At 35.5% G+C, this 20,376-nt stretch overlaps 2 protein-coding genes across 4 annotated transcripts; one reads left to right on the top strand and one right to left on the bottom strand.

Moving 5' to 3' along the window:
• Positions 1 to 469: 469 nt before the first annotated feature.
• On the bottom strand, positions 470 to 19,914 carry LOC149947619 (dipeptidyl peptidase 4-like). 3 transcript variants are annotated; one of them, XM_090171230.1, is made up of 21 exons: positions 19,725 to 19,914; positions 7,760 to 7,874; positions 7,602 to 7,694; positions 6,747 to 6,850; positions 6,448 to 6,519; positions 5,685 to 5,737; positions 5,555 to 5,624; positions 5,358 to 5,484; positions 4,926 to 5,095; positions 4,770 to 4,864; positions 3,982 to 4,120; positions 2,868 to 2,999; positions 2,636 to 2,721; positions 2,340 to 2,572; positions 2,183 to 2,281; positions 2,050 to 2,119; positions 1,798 to 1,992; positions 1,415 to 1,572; positions 1,216 to 1,347; positions 1,065 to 1,138; positions 470 to 988 (listed from the first exon to the last, which is right to left on the bottom strand). In XM_090171230.1, the coding sequence occupies exons 2-21, from the start codon at positions 7,866 to 7,868 to the stop codon at positions 899 to 901; spliced, it is 2,301 nt and encodes a 766-aa protein (XP_090027356.1). In that variant the 5' UTR covers positions 7,869 to 7,874; positions 19,725 to 19,914; the 3' UTR covers positions 470 to 898. The 3 variants fall into 3 exon arrangements, with proteins under 3 accessions (XP_090027356.1, XP_090027354.1, XP_090027355.1); XM_090171228.1 differs by lacking the exon at positions 19,725 to 19,914 and adding an exon at positions 11,228 to 11,476; XM_090171229.1 differs by lacking the exon at positions 19,725 to 19,914 and adding an exon at positions 9,848 to 10,356.
• Positions 16,090 to 19,660, top strand: Atg6 (Beclin-1-like Atg6). The gene is made up of 12 exons (XM_090171231.1): positions 16,090 to 16,224; positions 16,756 to 16,915; positions 16,981 to 17,311; positions 17,393 to 17,465; positions 17,531 to 17,718; positions 17,782 to 17,865; positions 17,940 to 18,161; positions 18,232 to 18,270; positions 18,332 to 18,374; positions 19,210 to 19,259; positions 19,321 to 19,374; positions 19,447 to 19,660. The coding sequence occupies exons 2-12, from the start codon at positions 16,783 to 16,785 to the stop codon at positions 19,550 to 19,552; spliced, it is 1,323 nt and encodes a 440-aa protein (XP_090027357.1). The 5' UTR covers positions 16,090 to 16,224; positions 16,756 to 16,782; the 3' UTR covers positions 19,553 to 19,660.
• Positions 19,915 to 20,376: the final 462 nt, after the last annotated feature.

The raw sequence follows: 20,376 nt of genomic DNA, 5'->3' as shown, positions 1-20,376 counted from the left end.
CCGCAACTCCTGTATACTTGTTTTATTCCTCCAAGGTTAAACGAGCTCAAGCATGTATTGTAGACGATGGTGGCATAGTGGAACCGTTGTAAACTATTCAGTATTTATTTGATTTAGTCACATTAAAACTAATCGGATTATTTTATTCTCAAACACCGAATTAATTAACCTTCAATTTCTCGGCTTCTGGTTGGTCAAATCTGGTCAAATCAAAGTTATTTGAACTAATAATATGGCGAGCAACAACTTTCTAATTGGAACCAAATCCGTAAACCTAAAGGTTCTCGAGATAGTTTTTGAATGACCTTGAATACATCGTTCAAGGTCATTCAATTTTACACTAGTAAATGTCTTCCTGCAGTCTGCAAGAGGAATGTTCCATAGAAATTTGAGATTTAAAAAATTAGTGGACAACCTGTATTTTCTAAAATAATACGGCCAAAATTTCGAAACAATATAAAAGACAATATTTTTCAAATTTACACTTTCATTTATTAAAACTTTTTAAAATTTAATGCAACTAGAATTTGCCTAACTAAAAAATCTTTGGAATTTCAAACGGTCGCTTTCAAAATGAGAGCCCAATCGGAAACGTTAATATGGCTAAATAATCTGACTAGGACGACGGTTGGGCCGTCATTCAAATACTAAATCAACAATTATTAAAATATTCATCCGCAGTTTACTTTTTTGAAGTTTTTTGTTCGTAAAAATTTGAATTGGAAAGACGAGGACGACATAATGGAATTCACCCGCTCGCGTCACAAAAAAAAAGTGTTAAAAAATAAATATTATTTGAACTTCAATGAATTTGCGTTCAAAGGCTTCATTGGTCCAAAATATATTTAAGAAACGTTCGAGACCGGATTAAACGTGATTAAATCGTCTCGAATTAATTTCACGCGAAGCATTCTTTTAAGAAAGAATTCAAAGTCCGATATACGTGGTATTTCGAAGGTGACAAGCTATGGTTTTCATCCGGATATACCTGCAAAAAAGTCGAAACGTTACTTCAGTGACAAATACGCGAATTCATCGTTACCAAATGGCCCCGAGACACTTACGTGCATATCGAAAAAGACATTCGCTCTATTCAACGCTTTGGTTAACATCATGGATTGTTGAAAATGCACATTATCTGAAAATAAATTGCCAAGAAGTCTTTCAAATCGTATTCTAAGCCGGGGGAAAAATATTTGGCAAAAATGGAGGTACCATCGGCGGTGCCATGAATCAAAATGAACTTTTTATTGCGGAATTTGTCGGCTTTAAACATTAAATCCGACGCTCTGTAGTTCTCCAAGTTCTGATCGGGAGTTAGCATAAATCTTTCGGTGTACACGGAATCTGCAATAACGAAGTAGATCAAGCGGTTAAAAGTAGATAGTTGAAAGGCGCACGTGCTAAAGCTCACCGTAGTAGTACCAGCTGGTAACTGGCGCTACTGACATGGCGCATCTGAACGTTTCGTTTCCGTCGACCAACGCCGAAGCCGCGGCGAAACCTCCGTAAGACCAACCCCAGATGGCGAGTTTGTTCGGGTCAACGTATGACAAGTTCAAGCTCATAAACCTTCAAGAATCATAAAACGATTATACTATATACACAGCCCAATTAGCTTTCTCAGTTTACGTAAGAGCCACGTAGCGAATTTTTGCTGGCTAAGTAGACACCTTGCGTTTTATAATAGCAAATCGTCAACTCGGCAGACGAAAATCCAGCAGTTTACGAGCTTCTGGTTGCTGGCTGCTACGGGACTCTATGTAAACTAAGAAGGTTAATGATCAAACGACGTACTTGGCAACGTCAATCTGATCCTGTATTTCGACCGAGCCTAAGCCTTTGTAGATTTCGAACATTAACTTGTTCCCTCTGCCGGAACTACCGCGACCATCGATTTTGGCGTACAAGTACTTGTCCACCGACGCTACGTACGTTCCGAAGTCTACGGAATGGTAGTTTTTCACGGCTGACGTACCTGGTCCTCCGTATCTGCGAAATACCGAAATTATTTAAATACTCTCACTTCATTTAAAGCGAAAGCTTTACACTTCGATAATGAGCGGGTATCGTCTGTTGCTGTCGAAATCTTTGGGCAAATAGAGTTGCACATTCGCCGCTGAAATAGAAAGCCAAGTGTTAGCATTTGGAAGTGAAATATTTCAATCGATGGTTTCCTAACTGTATCCTCCTTTAATTGGCACGGACAAGTTCTGGAAATTGCATAACGTTTCGTTCGATATTTTCAGCTTAAATTCTTCGTTGGTCTCCCACTTTTTCACTACGAGATATTTTCGGATTAGCCGCGTCAATTTTAGCGTATTTAAATATTCTTCTACCTAATATGTTATCGGGTAGGGTTCTTAAGTGCGTCCACGGCGGGTACTCGGCCACGTACCCCCCGTAACATTGGACAGCCGCGAAGGAATTCTCCGGACTTAAACTGGCTCCGTAGAACCCGCATTCGTAATCCAAGTCGCACGTCAAACACACTTCTTGGCCAGTTTCGTTTACGCTAATGTAAAACACGTTCACAGTCGCTGGATTGTTAGGATTCGTTCGAGAATAGTATCTGAAGAAGACGCGAAATTAGAAATTACGTTTGCTAAATTTGGGATTACGTTTCGAAGCTCACATCAGCGATTTTCCATGATCGTATCCTAAAATTTTAGTCACTTCCGAAATACTCGTGGTATTTGTTACGAATTTTTCCGATCCACCCTAAAATATTCAAATATTTGAGCTACAACTTAATTAAAGCAAAATATAAAATAGGGTCTTTAGGCGGTAAATTTTGTACGTAAAAAAATATTACCAGATGCGTTTTAAATCCGAATAATTTTTAACCGTTAATTAAGCATACTTACATTAGAGCTTATCATGACTAATTGGCGGTAGTTATCGTTGTAGGCTTTAATGACGAAATAGGAACTTCCGTCGGGCGTGAATAGAGGTGGAGTGTAGTCGTCAATCCAGCCTTTGCTCGTTATTTCCGAATTCTGAAAGAATAATTACTGTACAACGACTTTGATCGGAGATAGCTAAACTGCCGATTTCCTAAACGTGGTGCCCCGAAAGCTTCGATTGCGCTACACAAAGATTACCAATTAATTCGTTCTTTTAATTACTAAACGAAACATTATAAATTATTTCTAATTTTTCATTCCCTTGGAAAAATACGTAAAATCTATTAAAAGCCCCTTTGATTCTAACAAGGAGACTTACCCGAGGTGTAATTCACCGGTTTTGTTTAAACTCGGGAGTTAAGTAGACCTAAAGTTGCTACGGGCTGTAGTTTTGCCATAGCATCCGAAAACGTTTTTGACAACTAAAATTTAACTTTTCTCTATGTAAATTGACATGGGAAATACGAAGATTGTAAATATTTAAAATATTCAAAAATTTTAAATAAAAATATTGTGGGCAAATTTTCATAATTGACTCGCATTTACCCATTTTACATTAACTTACCAAAATTAATTATATATACCCAAATTAAAAAACATTTATTTCTTCGATTTTCCCATGTTAATTTACAAAGAGAAAGGTTCTATTTAAGTTGTCAAAAACGTTTTCGTGAAATATATCGGCTGATATTAACCAAATTATCTATCATAACAGTAGCGTATATGATAAAATCATTGTAAAAGATGGTTCAGTACACTGTCACACCATTTTATTCTAATTGGTCATGAAAAAAGTTTGCCAGAGCATATCCGAATATTTTTCTTTTCATTTTACGTGATACATATTTTCTATCACAAATCACCTAAAAAAGGTATGATCTAGCTTCTGAAGTCTGGCGTACGTGGCGCGGCCAATCAAAATATTATCATTAGTTAGTTCATAGAGAATTATCTTATTTTTATATGTTATTTGTATTGGCGAATATCGGCTTCACTTAAGCCGATATTAACCGACACCGATACCGATAGGAAGATACATCGATGCATCCCCAAAAAACATGAAGTCGCGTCTAACCTTTTTGCATTGCCACGACGTGGTCGAGAAACGCGCCAAACGGCACTCGGAAAAGATGATGCGGTTTTGCAGCCTGGGCACCCAAGACACGTAAAGGACATCGTCAGTGGCCCAAGTAACGGACACAACGTAGTGATCTCTGAAAAAAGCGATATTTATGATCATCCATCTCGTTTAGGGCTGTGCCAGTACTCTAATATCATAGAGTACTCTACCTTTTTTGAGGTCGAGTACTTGAGCTCGACCTCGAATAAGTAAATGGAGAATACTCGTCGATTACCGAGTACCAAAAAATTGCATATTCGGGTACCCGATTACTCGAATAAGCTGCTCTCTAAACTCGTCGAGTATTGTTTTTTTCTATCCCCGTTGCTTTAAAGTTCAAAGAGGGGTTTTTACAACTTTTTGGGGACAATAAACGTTACCTACAAAGTTGTAAAATTTGTTGTCCATTTAAATTAAAGGAATATTTTTCAGCATTGAAAGTTACTTTATACTCCTTTTAAATTTAATTTCATAATTAATTGAATAAAACCAGCTCCTAATCAAGTACTCGATAACCCGACTCGTTAAAAATATTACTCTAGGTTTTTTTTAGTTACTTGAGTCGAATAAGATAAAGTTTACCCTTAATCAAGTACTCGACTTCAATATTACACGACTCGAATACTCGATGAAAAAGAATTTGGTACTCGATACCCGACTCGGTTGTCTGAAACCACTACTCGCACAGCCCTAATCTCGTTGCGTTGAATCTAGTAGGTCGCGAAATAGATCGAATTTCTTACATGCTTATTTCCGCGGGTGGTTGCACTTCCATAGGCGAAGAATGTCCATTAAAGTCCACGACGAACACGGTGACTGTGGGGTTGTTCAGGCCAGGCTGGAATGGTTTCAAGCCAACGATATATTATAGTAATTTTATCGAATAGTGACTTTTATACCTTCGGATACTTGATCTTAACAACTTTCGGGTAAACGTTGTAGAGATCTTGGTACGAGCCGTACTCCATGAAAGGCATGTCGCTGACCTCAGAGTCGTTAAATCGAATAAAGGCAAGTTTACTGCCAGATTTGGACCAGTACAGAGCGTTGTCGGACGATAGTACTTCCTCTACAAAATTAATTTAACACGTACAATTTGTAGGGTTAAAATAATTTTTAAGTCGGCCTTGATTCGCTTGATATGATGAATATTCATAAATGATTGTGTCGCGTTTAAGTAAACAACTAAAGGACGTGACTATCGAAAACCTCATTCGGCGAAATCGAATATCTAGTTTAGGAGACCCAATTGTCACGAAGCGCTATACGCCTTAACGGGAAGGTATTCCGAGGTGACCTAATCGAGGTTTTAGTATGTGAAATTCACGTACCTTCGTAAACCCAATCCGGAACTCCATTATAGATGATGTTGTCCACTCCGTCATTCGTCACGGGAATGGCCGAATCCGGAGATTTGATCGACTCCTTGTAGTATATGTTATTGTTCTTGACGTACACCTGCCAGATTGAAAACGGGTCACGTTAACCCACATCTCGTAATAGTTAGGATAGCTATTATTGTCAATACCAGTTGTTTTGATTTTGGACCCCAATCCGCAAACTGCAAAACGTAATCGTCGGCTAGCGGTTGAATATCCCTGCAATAATAGATTTGCGAACGTTGAAACTGTCTTTAGAACCGTAGTATTGAAAATTACTTTGAAATCACGTCGTATGTTTTGTACCTCGCCGAATAAGAATATCTGAATTTCTAAATAAAACCAAGATTATATGGTTAGTCATTAATTAAAACACATAATATTCCACCATCAATTTACTTGTAAACCATCCCTTTCAGCATTAAAAAAATTGCATTGATTACTAACAATTAATAACAACTTAATTATAAATAAAACAAATTTCACTACGCAATAAAATTTTAAAAACATTAGATTGTTTTACGACAACTAGTTTCGCTTCATCAGGTCGAATAATAATTCATTGATTACGAACAAATTTAAACTTTTACTTCAACTCCTATGGGTAACTGGTAATATAGTTTCGAATAGATGAGTCAGTAGTTCGGATATTATATCCTTGCTCGTCACGTCATTGGCATACGTCATAGCTAAGCTCCGCCTTAAAACAGCCGCCATGACATTTTACTACGTCACAAATCACGAGGCAAACACCCCGTGACCATATTTACCGCGAGAAAATAATAACGCGACCACCATAGGAGTCCTAATGTCATGGCCGACCAAACCTCGTTACTATGGCAACGAAAATAGGCCACACCCAAGTGCAAGCTACGAATTGATAGAACACAAACTGGTAACCTAGACACGCTACCTATCGCCAAGGCTGTCCCAAATATCATTGTCACCTTCGAGTGACTGGTCAATGTTATAGCTGTAATGGGATTTCTTAACGCGAACCATTACTTCCCTCGATTATAAAACGAATTAATACGAAACTTACGGTTTTAATTTGGTAAAAGAACAAAATGTAGTTGAGATCCGGTGAAACTTTAAAAGACACTCCCGTGTCAGACTGTAAAGATAATTTCTTAAGTTGTATAAGTCGTTTTAACACACACACATAAATTTTAAAGATAATTGTTCAATGATTCCCATTATCATTTTGGTAGCTAATTCTGTTGAAGCGAGCTGCCAAAACTAATTAGTCGGACAGACTAAATTATTGTTCAAACGCGATAAGGTGAAACATAATCTAAAGAGGCCAGATTGACTACTTTTGAATTCGAAAACATCGCTTACTATTGTTGAATATAATGAATATAAGGCCAAAGTGCGCCTTTTCCCAGTTGACACATCGTACACTAGAATGTCTTTTTCCTCGTTGGTGTAGACGAATTTCGTATCTAGAAAGGAGAGTAATTTTGTTAAAATTTCCATTCAATTTTTTCCTGCTTGGAAAATTGCCTTTCCGTTTCCTTCTTTGATTTTGTTTCCCATTAAGTTAACTTCTATAACATGAAGTAGCCAATAGGTGTTTCCGTAAATTAAACCATAAAAAAAAAGTTTTAAATGTTTTTCTCCGCCTTACGATCTTAAGCGTTTCAGTACTTTATTGGAACCCGCGGTTCGCACGTGGACTTCAAATTCCAAAATATTATTGAATTTTCCATTTGACTGCCCTCGAGAGCGCTCTAGATCGCTCTGATCAACATTTTATGTTACATTTGCGTGCTCGCATCTGCTCCGATCAAGTTTCTCGTGTTCCATTTCCCGCTCTCGGGAGCTCCGAGATCGCCCAAAACCGATCTGCCGATTTCGACAGATCGAGATCGGAGCAAATTTTTGCGTGTTCCTTTTAAATTTTTGGGCAAAATGGCACACCAAGACGCGAAAATTGAAATTACTAGCAGACGCAAAACCACAAACCGCGGAAATATGCTAATGATATGTTCCATTTGCGGTTTTACTCTAGTCGATTAGGGTGAGATCTACGACGTTAGAGACAGATTCCGAGTGAATCTCGAGCGATCAAATGGGAAACACTAATAATCGACTCCAATAACTATAGTTAGAGACGTAGGAAAAACATTTACACGTGACCTCCCGTATTTTATAAATATACCTATTATATGTAACACAGTGGGCAGATTTTACCTGAGACCCACGTTCCGTTGAATCCTCTGCCGTAATATTTTCCCGCCATCACATCTTCCAACTTCAAGGTTTGCGGAGAACTTGCTGGACGCGCTATTTTTACGAAGGACGCTACAGTTAATTGTCAATTTCTCAAGGCTTCGAAGAAATGGACTTACAGGGTCCTGCGTATATCACGATGATTGCAATGATGGCAGCGCATGCCGCAATAACCAGAAGGGCGCACGCTATCCCTTTCCAGCTACGTCGGCTGTAGCTCTCAGACATTAGGTCCTGCAAATTAAATACAAATTGTTAATTATTCTATATATCAATCTCTTAATAACGGTTGTAATTAATAACAGGGTGACCACAAAATATTTTAAAATCCTTTAAAGGAATTATAGGAAATTTATCAGTGAAATATAGGAAGAAAATTTGGGGGGGGGGGATAGGATGAAATTATTTATATGTCAATAAATGAAAACGGTTGTCAAAATTGTTCAAAATAAAATTTATAACCGAAAAATAAATTAATTAAAAGTGAGAACCATCTTTATTATTACATTAGTGATTATAAATATCACTTTAAGAAAAATAGAAAATATCTAAGGGTAAAATATAAACTATTTTAATTTCTTCAGACTTTTGAGTTAAAATATAGGGTATTATAGGAAATTTAATGAAATTATAGGAGGTAAAGGAATTACGTTAAATTATAGGAGGTAAAGGAATTACGTTAAATTATAGGAGGTAAAGGAATTACGTTAAATTATAGGAGGTAAAGGAATTACGTTAAATTATAGGAGGTAAAGGAATTACGTTAAATTATAGGAGGTAAAGGAATTACGTTAAATTATAGGAAATATAGGAACTGTGGTCATCCTTTATTTTATATTCGGTACTATTTTATACCTTTATAGAAAAGTGCCGGTTTTAAATGACTATAATATGTTTTATAAATTTTAATGAGAAATTACATTATGAGTAAATTAGACTAAAGTTTTACAATAACGTTATTAATTATAAACCATACGCTATTTAATTATTGTATTAATTAATGGTTTTTATTAATAAAACAGTATACGGTAATTTAGTGTAAACAGAATTCTTAATAATTTTTATTAGCTACATATAAGTGGTATAAGAAAAACTTAATCATTAATTCTGAAATGACTTATGAGTTTAAACACTAAAATATCAGCTTATATATTATTTAGGGTTTGTCTTTATGAGAATGGTTTTAGCGTTTATTATAATAGTCACGTAAATTCGATAAACTTCCGAATAGTTTTCTTTAGTATTCAAAAAAATAAATTGCCCGTTAAAATTTAGCTTTGTAAGTGTTGATAGATAACATACATGCTTCTTCGTATGAGTTTGAAGATAACATAGCATAACAACGTGTATATTGAGTTTTTTTTATTAAACCAAGGCCTCGATTCAATATATTCTCGCACCTGTCAGCAATACCGTAGAGGATACGGGAAATAATAATTTTTCGGTTCAGTTCCAAATTTAACAATGCCAAAATTTGAACTTGTAAGAAACATATACATATAGATCTTTGCTGATATTTTAATGAAAACCTAATTTAACGAAACCACGACACCGATACTTAATGATCCAAATTCCAAAATATTAAAAAAAGGACTAACAAAACGTTTTAGAATCAGTTAAAACTAGTGTTGTAAGTCGGAAAATGACAGAGGAAACTTTTCCGTATTTTTCCAAAAAAAAAAGGTTTCATTCCATGATAAGTCTAATATATTGTTTGCAAATTTAAATGAACCGGCATTTTTGCCTCATTTTTTCGAATCTGAAAGTAAAACTAAACATCTAGATTAGTTTAAACCGATTAACAACGTAACACTATTAATGTTTTGCAGTATGTTTACTGATATTAGACATTTTATATCGATAAAAAGTTAATAACATTAAAAACCCTTAAAAGGTAATTTATGTTACAATTTTTTATTTTTCCGATTTGCAGAAAATTTTCTTGAAATTTTTCCGCATTTTATTTTTACGGAAGATTAACAACACTAGTAAAACTGTATTAAAAAATAATAAATATAAATTACGTTACGTATACAACGGATTTTAAATACGCAATAATACCAGGCCAATCATTCTTTTAAAAAACCATGTAAATTTAAAAGCCGTCTGCGTTTACGCAGCATTTGGTTATCAAATTGATAATATATCAAGAAATAGCGAGGCATTGTCAGATTTAGTTTGAGCGGTAACGGAACAATATCACTTACGTTCTCCATAGTTGAATAAGAGTTCTTTTTGCTCGCGGTTGCGTTGGACATATTTAATTCCAATTTAAAGATTACTAAAGGAATCGGTTATTCTTCTTTGCGAAACTCTAGCCAGGCGTAATTACACGACGGGTATACTCGTTCCTAAATATATATGTTATACGAATATAAAGTCTCTTTACATATCCGTCTGCTCCGAAAACGTCCAACTACGCTTACGGCGTTAACAGCTGATCTATATCGCTCCGAGCAATGCAAAACAATGCACGTTGTCGGATGGCCTTTACACACTTTTTCAAACTAACGAACCGCGCGCATAATCGCATATACACTGGCGTGTAACGTAGTCGGCGAAAAAAGGCGGCGGTGAATCGGGAACGGAACACACTTTTAGCGTTTGGCGTACATTTTTCCGGATGGCCGGAGCATCGAATTTTAACGGTCGCGGATAACGCGCTCCAAATATGTTAATGCCACCGAACGATTTACTATTTGTTATGATATCTATAACTTTGGAGTATATATTGTATAATAATAAGAGATAAAAAAACCGAGATTTCTTTTGGAAAAGGGCACGCCACCATTAGGAGCGTTTATCAATTGCAAAAAAAAACTCGATAACGATTATCAATATATTTAATTGATAGATTTTTTAATTGGCTACTTTTTTTTTCAAACGTTTCCGCCGTTTTTATTAATATTGTTTTTTATTAATAATAAAATAATAATAGTAAGTGTAGGGAGCTGTTGGCTCGATCGCGTGGCATGCAGGACTTGTCACCACCCTCCTACGCATTGTAACCCGGCCACCTGAATTAATGGCTTCAAAAGTCGCTTGCTGACTTAGGCCAAAGGTGGTGCCTTGGGTATTAGTCTAGCTGATTATTATTAATTTATTATTATTAATTTGGCTAGTCAGTAGGAAATTTTTCGCAATCCAAAAAATCCTCCTAAAAAAATTTAATTTTGAATTATTTAATTTACATTTTTATACCTTTACAATAACACTTAAAATAAAAATAAATTATTTTAAATTAATTAAAATAAAGAATATAGAACGCAGAATTAGCTTCCATTCGATCCTGAAGCGAGGGGTCGGACATTTACCAAAATCCCGTACACTTTGTCTAAAATCGCAAAACCTTTTAATTCTCTCTATGGTAAATTAACATGGAAATCCCAAAATCACTTCAAAAAGTGTTGATAAAATCGCCAAAATCTCTGCGAAATCCCGAAATCCCGTACAAAATAATGGCAAGTGTCTGACCCCTCGTCCTGAAGCGCAATTTACAAAATAAACGCTTTAATTTTTTACTTCCCTAACCCTATATTTAGAAGGAAGTGAACCCACTCTATATTGAAAGAAAATTTATAACTTACAGTCGGAGAACTTTTAGATTTACTAGATCCATTGTTCGCAACTTTAAAATTGCCTCCCGCCATGGTGCTTCAAACAGAAACGAGACGAAAAATATGAAAGAAGCTGGCTCGAGGAAGGGTTGCGAGTGGCTTTCTCGAATCGCGAAATCGAAATGGAAAGCTCTATTTCAGGTATAGCGATTCAAAAATTGAGAGCACCAGGAATTTGGGACAGAAGAGTTCGATAATTTTCCACTGGATTGGCAAACTAAGTGACATTCCGCGGAAAAATGAACTTTTACCCTCGAGCGTACGTAAACAGCCAGTGATTATCAGTATTTATAAAGAGCGGTAAAACAATAAAAGTCTTTCCTCGCCAAAGATAATTACAAGACGGGACAAAAACGAGGATAAGATTTCCAGATTCGCCGCGAAATTAACAGAAAATGCGCTCCCACCGTTTCGTTACTGTTTATTTAATTTATGGACTACGAATTACCGGGGCGGAGTTTCGAGCCGATTGTTACGCAAAACTGCTTTTACATCTCTAAAACACCGCTACTTTTGTCTTTTGTGAAAAGTACGCGCGTTGACTCCCGATTCGATTCTTTTGTTCAGCGCCGGCATTCCATTGTTTAGTGGGACATACGATTTTCAACAAAAATAATAATAGCTTAGAGGTGTGTTTGGAGCAAAGCGTGTTCGCGCAAAAAGAGATAAATCTAAATATTTTCGAAGAGCCAGTTAAGGGATTAGTCGAATATATTATCTTTATTAGTTCTTAATACGTACATATTAGACGGGTTAAGACCGCGCTAAAAAGTTAGATGTAACTTATAGGAGTGTACACAAACTACACATTGCGTACAATCTATACTACTACAAGTACCCCCTACACGTTTTCCAGGGGATCGTTTAATCTGTCTTATAATAATATTTAGTTTTACTCTGAAATAATGCTTTATAATAATAATAATAATCAGCTAGGCCCAAGTCATCTAGCGACTTATGCCTTTAAACAGGTGGCCGGGTTACAATGAGGGTGGTGGTAAGCCTTTCATGCCACGCGAGCCAACAGCACTCACTATTATCGTTAACCTTTAAAAGTTTTTATGGGAGGGGGAACCCGAAGAACACCCATCTAATAATTCTATAACGTGAAATGCCAAATAATACTATTTCAGATGAGGCCTATTAAACCAGGTTTATACTTCGTTTAATTAATTACCAATTTTTTACCTAAATATTTGGCAAATACACGAAGGTTTACTAAACCCGGTTTTATAGACATCGTTCGAATAACTTTTTGGGGGCGTAGAAACAGCTCGAGTCGCTTCAAAGATTGCGAATTCGCTTTTACATAGCTCAAAACTAGTGACCCTTACGTTTCTGTTGGTACTGGATGGAATTACGAAATGACAATATTATTGAATGTATAATTTTAATTTTCGCAAGAGACTCTGAGCGCTGAATAATTACACAGTGCGAAATTTCAATTGAATTAATGTATTATAATATTACAAGTATTTATTTTTTGAAACTTTCGGCAACCTTTGAAGAAAAGAAAATATTTAGAGCGTCAAACTGGAAATACTTCATTTCCAAAATACTACGGCTATTTTCCTGATCGGGAAAAATAACTTCTTCTACGCCATTAAGTAGTCTTAAGTAGTAAATATTGTAATGAAGATTAAATAAAATTATCTTCATTCAAAATACCATACCAATTTATATATTAATATTAAAAATTAAATTAAATTTATAACTTACTATTAAAATGATGTTTAGTAATTAGTAAAAAAAATTATATCATAAAGAAGGCGCCATAACTCCTGGTTTTAGTATATATATTTTTAGTTACATCCTTGTATAGGCACGTGATAAACTCAATAAACTGCTCCGCGATAAATATGAGTGCGGCTAAAAGTGCCTCGCACTAACTGCGGCAGTCGTTCTTTCGCATGTTTTACAGGCACGACTGCGACTGTTTCCAGAGCCGAAGCTCGGGGTCAACAAACGACGAACTGGTCCCGGCTCTAAACCGCAGCGCCGGCCCAGAGGAAGAAAGCTCTCGAGCAGCTGCAGACTTGATAAATGATTGGTTGAAATTTAGAGATGATATTTCAGCTGGCAACAAAGCCAGTGTGCTTCGTATTAAACGGGACCTTTGTTAAGCAAACTATTACGGCATAGTTCAATCCTGACAAATATCTATCGCTCGTTGAAGAAAGCTTTTGGCAAAATTTCATACGATGGACAAAACAACAAATTCACTATTTTAAACGAATTCATAATACTGACAATGAAAATTCACCATAATCTCAAAAGTCTCTATAATTAAAAAAAAAAGGTATTCGTGATTTCTTTGATGTCAAGTTTAATTTTTTTGCGTGTAGTTTAAACAATGTAGTTATTTATACCATATGTAACATAATCACCCATAAGTATGACTCCGTATAACATTTCCATAGATAAAATTTCAATGAGACCTTGTTTCACACGGAACAATAAGGTGACCCAAAAATGCAAAAATTCTTATAATCCTTGGGCTATTGGTAAAGATTACCATGGAAACGAAATCACGTGATTGCCAGGCACGAGCTAAACTATAGTTAGAAACGCGCGGGCTTTTCAAAATCCGCCTCATTAACTTTCCCAACAGTAAAGTTGATGACGCGTTTTTCGTCACTGACATTGTGAGTGGGAAGTGACGTAATTTACGTACCGACAACGCTACTGGTACCGACGACAATATATCGCGAATTGTAGTAATGAAAAATGGCGCTGGTGATGGCGACCTGTTGTTCCGACGAACGTCGATTTCGTACCGACTTCAACTTCGATTACCCTAGGAACAACAAACACAAGTAGGAAACAGCTAGCCTTTAAACACACTTAACGCAGTGTTGTGTACAAATTTCATTGGACGAAGCTTTACGTTTTACGGAAAGGGGGAAGACAATTTCCGAATATTCCCCTTCCGACGGCAGCAGGCGAAGAATCGCCTAACCATTGAAAACTCTACACAAGAAAATGCACGACTTTTGACGGGTTGCGTTCTCCTTGTGTGGGGTGCTGTGTAGCCTGTGTTTGTTGCTCCTAGGTTAAACTTTTTTGACGCTACTCTCGGCTTAGGGCTCTGATGTCACGACATACCATAACTTTCTATCCAATAAGATTATGGCGGAAAATTAATGGTTTTTCCAATAGCAAATATTGCACCAGGAGAGGAAGCACATTAAACTTTATTTACTTTGTTATGACTAATCATCCAGAAAAGAATGGCACAATATTGGTACGGTAATTAAATATAAATTATTTTTAAACAAAATAATTTAAGTATTTTTTCTATTATAATTTTTATTTTGAAAAAGTATATTTGGTTCATTCAAATATCCCAATAATCAGTTATTTATTATGATTATTTAAAATAAACCTTTGAGTAATAGGAAACGCAATTTAAGTCACGGCGATTCAAAACAAACGAATGCACGCGCAACCTACGCTGTTTCTGTTTCCGGTAGTAGTGAACGCTTAGTGCGTGATACCGAAAAACGTCAGCCAACATGGGAGCAAACTTATGGTGTCGGCAGAAAAACTAATTCGGATTAAAAATTAATAGCCGACGACCGCCTCAATTTGAAGAAATGTTTAGTCTTTGCGATGGGCTTAACATTGTAAGTATAAATATCTACATTCTTGGTTTATCTTGTTGAAAATAAAATAACAAAAATAAATATTAAATTAATATAGACTTTGAAATATATTATTTTTGATTTATATATTATCCCTCCAAACGTAAAAATGAGGGGTCCAAAACGAATGAAAGATAGTTGAAATTCAAAAAATGCGCGAAAACCTATTGGAATTCGGCGCACGCGTAAGCGATTAACCCGAGAGCGCCTCTACGGTGACATCTGGCGAATTAGAAAATATTTTGGGATATGCAGTGTATCTTGGATGTATGTTCGCCGTAGGGGGTTGGGATTTAGTATGGAAAAGTAAAAAGTTATGATCTTCCCTGTTTGGAGCTGCGAGGTCGATGAGCTCAGACTGGACGATGAAACCATTTCAGCGGTACACTTATCTGGGGGTTTTACTTTCGTCTTGTAATAGTTTATTAAAGGGACTTTCAAGGGAGAGCTGAAGTATATTTAAAATACGTCATTCGGTCGCCCTTCGTCGCATTTACAAAGTTACATACTGATGTCGTTTCAGTGACGTTTTTTGAATCGACTTCCGACCCCTCACACCTCCCTTGAAAGTCCCTTTAAAGGGAAACGCAAGTGAGCTGGCCAAATGTGTGTAAAGTCAGTAAAGTGCGAAATTCACGGTTGACTCTGCCCGCCTCTGCCAAGCCGAGTGAGGGGTTGGGGGGGATGAAAAGCATACTGCCTTTTCTTTTTTTGCAAGCTCACTTGCGTTGCCCTTTAAGTGAAATGGAAAGGCAGATTAAGGCCAGAAGTTGTAAATTACAGTGGGCAGTGGGCAATATCGCTGTATACTAATACAACAGGTACTCGGTGGGTAGACCTCTCTGGAAGGCATTGTAATATGTCTTGTAGGCTTGTAATAAGCCATTCCGGTTATATTTATTCTAGGACTTATTATTTTATTTTAAACCACTTCATTCTCATTGAAATTGATTTTATTTGCGTTACTTTGTTATTTTAAATTTCGCGCTGTTTAACTCCGAAAGTAGCCGCAGAAAAAGATAAAGAAACTATGTTAAAACACGATTGCTGTCTATAATCTACTATTGTGCTATCCTATCTTTTATGATAGCTTTAGTCTATTTTTACAATTCAAGAAATGGGAAATGGTTTACTCACAATTTTAGAGCTTAGATCAATGTGTTCAGGAACTTCGGAAGTAATTTATACGAAACTTGGCAACCTTGCGGTTCATTAGTGGGTCAAAAAGTGCGCCGCGACTCGAGCGTCGTCTGTTATGTTTTTGAGAAGACTTGTTTCAAATTTTTATCCCAAGAAATGCTGACAAAATTTTAAACTATTTTGGTGAATATAAATATTTGTTCATTCGCTTTTATATTTCGATTATCTCTCTATTTATCGAAGCTTTGAATCCTTTTTCGTTGATTTTATTGGCTAGTGACAAAGGCCCACGGAATTATTCACCCTACTAGTACCATGAACCAAACACTTGGTCGAGGGACTATCTAATATAACACAGGAATCAACTGGGGTTGAAGCTACTCAATGCTTTTTTACCAAAAAAAAGTCTCCGTAAATAATCATTATTTGCATAATAAGGGACTTATTAACGTATAAGGTATCTAATTAGCTAAAAAATTAGTGATATAAATAATGGCTTGGGAAAACATTTAGTCCTTGAAAATAGCAAATACTTTACAAGATGAAAAGTCTCGATATGAAAAGCTAGAAATTCCAAATTGTATATTAACGTCTACCACGTCGATAAATATGAGTCCAGAATCCCTCTTCAAATTTGTTAATCCTACATTACCCATTTATTTTGTTTATACAGGTGATACAATTATAGCTGACAATGGTTTTATCTATTTCTAGTGCGAATTTTATCATAATTTTGCGATTATGGCGTCAAACCGACCAGATAGAAATGAAAGGACTGTTAATGTTAACTTTGTCTGTCAGCGATGTTGTCAACCGTTGAAACTAGACACCTCATTTGACTCTTTGGATGATCAAATGTTTTCAGATATAACAGGTTGTCTTTATACCTTTACTTTATATTATCTCCACACATTTCAACAATACAATGAACATTTATAGGAACACTAATCAGTAGTTCAAGAAGCAGCATTCAAGTTTTGAATAATGATTTCCAGGATAATAGCAGTGATGAATATTTTGTGTCCAGGAAAATGGTTCCTCCGGTTCGATTAACCGAAAGTGGAAATGGTTTTATGCTGGTTGGCAACCTATCTAAAGCTGGTGCTCCCGATAGTTTGGGACACCATTTGTGGGTCAGAAGTCGCCTCTTTGACATTTTATCCGATCAATCGGATATAGATCAACCTTTGTGTGAAGAATGCACGGACGCCTTATTAGACCAAATGGATCACCAGCTTAGAATTGCTGAAGATGAATGTAAGGATTATAAGTAAGGACGCTAGAATGAAGAAATACTTCTAAGGTAGGAAAGTTATAAATCCATCATAATATATAATGTGTTTTTATTTAGAGAATTTTTGGAGCGATTAGAAACGGAGGATGATGAAGAAGATCATGATAAACTTCAAGAAGATTTGGATAATGTAATGGCAATATATAGTTTGAACTGCCTTTCCATCCGCCTTATTTAATTGACGTTTGTGAACAGTTAAAGAAAGAAGAATTAAGACTTCAAGAACAATTGGCTGAACTAGAATCCACTGAAAAACAGTTGGAGGATGAATGTGGCGCACTAGAGACTGAAAAAGATAAACTTTTGCAGGAAGAAGATGGTTTTTGGCATGACTATGCAGACCTTCAACGACAACTTTTACTCTGTGATGATGAACAACGAAGGTTTAACACAAAATAAAATCTTATTTAACTTAATTACACTGATTGTTTTTGTACAATTTATAGTGTTGATAACCAACTACGATACGCCCAATCACAGCTTGAAAAGTTGAAAAAAACTAATGTATTTAATGCAACCTTTCATATTTGGTGCGTAAAATATATTTAATGTATTTTCTAAATGAGTATCAACCCATTGTTTAATCTTTGATTATTGTTTAAAGGCATAGTGGTCATTTCGGTACTATAAACAATTTTAGACTAGGCAGGCTACCGAACTTTCCAGTTGATTGGTCAGAAATAAATTCCGCTTGGGGTCAAACAGTATTATTACTGCATTCATTAGCCAAAAAGATGAATCTTACATTTCAGAGGTATCGCCTAGTGCCTTACGGAAATCATTCATTCCTAGAATCCTTAGAGGATAAGTCAAAAGAATTACCTTTGTAAGTTTCTTGATTTTAGAGTTTAGGTAAATAAATTACCTCATAATAAACAAAAAACTTTTTCTCATAGATATGGCTCAGGAGGATTTAAATTCTTTTGGGATACAAAGTTAGATTTAATATTTAATTTTTTTAATTCCATTTGATTTTATATTTTAAAATATATTTAGGTTTGACCAAGCAATGGTCGCCTTTTTGGATTGTTTACAGCAGGTAGTTATTTTATCATTGCATCAAAAGTTTTTTATAGCCAATTTTCCTAAATAAGTCGTAATGGGTTGGGTTTCATAAGAAGACAATTTGCCCTAATTCTTTAATTCATTGTGCACCTGACAAAAGGTTGAAAGCTCATCACATAAGGGCAAATGTTATAGTAGCACATATAATCTTACATTTTGAGATAGAGTAAGTTTTTTCCTGAAGTGATCATTAAAGGGATCCATCACTCACAACAGGAGACATAGGGGTAACATAAAATCCAGTTTTGCAGTGTGCTTCAAAACCAGTTTTTTTGTGACCCCTATGCCTTCCCCTTTAAGATTGACTCCCAGAAAACACCAATTTTAACTAGGTCAACAAAGAGTATGTTAAACAATATTTAGTGTTCTCCAAAATTTCATATGGTGCCTAAATCTATTAATACAGGGTTGCCACACGTCTGGGAAAAGTCAATAAATTTTTAGACCCATTTTTAAATTTCCTAACTTTTGATAAACTTTTGGCCTTAAAAAGTGAGGGAAAATCTCTTGAAATGGTAAGGGAATAGTCAGGAAATTTGAATTTCAAAATTTTGTGGCAACCCTGTAATAGGATGTAGTGTGTTTAGAAGTGTGTTAGGGGAAAAATGGGAAGGTTGCAATACTGAGCAAAATGTTTTTTAAAAAACACTTCTAACTAGAAATATAGGCACACTGGTATCAGCACTAATTATATTTACATTTAGCCTTTTGTTAGTAATGCATTTAAGATTAAACATCCATGTATGGGTGGCATATATTTTAACTGACAAAATTTTAATTTACCTCACAAATGAAAAATTTTAATTTAGTTTAAAGAAGAGGTAGAGAAGGGAGATTCTCAATTTTGTTTGCCATATAGGTAAAAAGACATTAATATTAAAAGCCCTGAACTAGTAAAAACCGTTGAAATATTTACATAGAATGGAGAAGGGACGAATCGAAGATACAACGAAGAAGAATTCTTTCTCAATAAAGTTAGTGACTCCGCATCTCATTATGGTGCTCTGTAGCAAAATAATTTATCCCCTTCCTTAATATTTTATCAGAATCCAGTTCAATACGGAAGAACAGTGGACAAAAGCATTAAAATTCATGCTGACCAACTTGAAATGGGGATTGGCTTGGGTTTCATCCCAATTTGCAAATAAATGATATGTTGAGATGTATAAATTAATGTATAGGTTTGAAATAAAATGTTTCCGTTTGTATACTTGTGCTTCCGTCATTTTGTTTCTTTTTGCAATAATCTTTTCATGTACTTCAACAAAATCTTTAAATACATGTATAAATCTGAATTATTTAATGTATTCCAAAATGCACTTACTCTGGTTGGAAGTCGCCGATACTGCTGAAGGCGACGCGTTATTTGGTATAATATATCCGTTGTGATTTATGGGAGAGTTTGATTAATACAATCAAGGTATCGAAGAAGTTTGGTTTAATTTGAATACTATTGATTTTTGCACTTTGTACCTCAAAGAATTTAAAGCGGTAAATGGTGCGCCTCGAAGAAGAAACTAAATTAAAATTAGGAGTAAATAATTTTTCCGGAAAGTAGTATAGCGTGTTTGCCAGATTGAAAGTTTACATTTTTCCCGCGATGGATTAGATGGCGGCACCGATGCAAAAAACCCTCCAATATTAGTTTATTTCTCTCAATGCGCTCTTTAAGAGGAAGATGGGGACACTGTTTCATCGAGTTGCACCAGTTTCGTAAATTTTTTTGTTAACTAGATGGTAGTACGGTTGTACGGAAAGGAAATTTGAAAAAGAAGCGGGCAATTTTGTGAAAATTTTAAAAAGAGGTAATATAGTATATTTTTAAATGTCCTTAAATTTGACATCAGGATTGTTTAAAAACATGTTTAAGCCTTTCAACTTATGCTTGTAGTTTGGCGTACTTTAATAAATTACTGTTTTCAGATTCTATTATATATCGGTTTGCCACCTTGTCAAGAGATTCACTTTCGGGAAGA

The sequence above is a fragment of the Leiobunum rupestre genome, chromosome 4 (assembly GCF_980474605.1).
Source record: "Leiobunum rupestre chromosome 4, qqLeiRupe1.1.hap1, whole genome shotgun sequence".
Classification (NCBI taxonomy): domain Eukaryota; kingdom Metazoa; phylum Arthropoda; class Arachnida; order Opiliones; family Sclerosomatidae; genus Leiobunum; species Leiobunum rupestre.
This window is presented reverse-complemented; position numbering and strand designations above follow the sequence as displayed.

What these genes read in the sequence shown, in the direction of transcription:
- Atg6 (XM_090171231.1), top strand. Translation starts at nt 16,783, where the DNA reads ATGGCGTCAAACCGACCAGATAGAAATGAAAGGACTGTTAATGTTAAC. An exon ending in AATGTTTTCAGATATAACAG is followed by an intron (nt 16,916 to 16,980) that starts GTTGTCTTTATA and finishes GAACATTTATAG; the next exon opens with GAACACTAATCAGTAGTTCA. An exon ending in TGTGATGATGAACAACGAAG is followed by an intron (nt 17,719 to 17,781) that starts GTTTAACACAAA and finishes TACAATTTATAG; the next exon opens with TGTTGATAACCAACTACGAT.
- LOC149947619 (XM_090171228.1), bottom strand. Translation starts at nt 11,290, where the DNA reads ATGGCGGGAGGCAATTTTAAAGTTGCGAACAATGGATCTAGTAAATCT. An exon ending in CAACGGAACGTGGGTCTCAG is followed by an intron (nt 6,851 to 7,601) that starts GTAAAATCTGCC and finishes TCTCCTTTCTAG; the next exon opens with ATACGAAATTCGTCTACACC. An exon ending in TTAAGATCAAGTATCCGAAG is followed by an intron (nt 4,865 to 4,925) that starts GTATAAAAGTCA and finishes AAACCATTCCAG; the next exon opens with CCTGGCCTGAACAACCCCAC.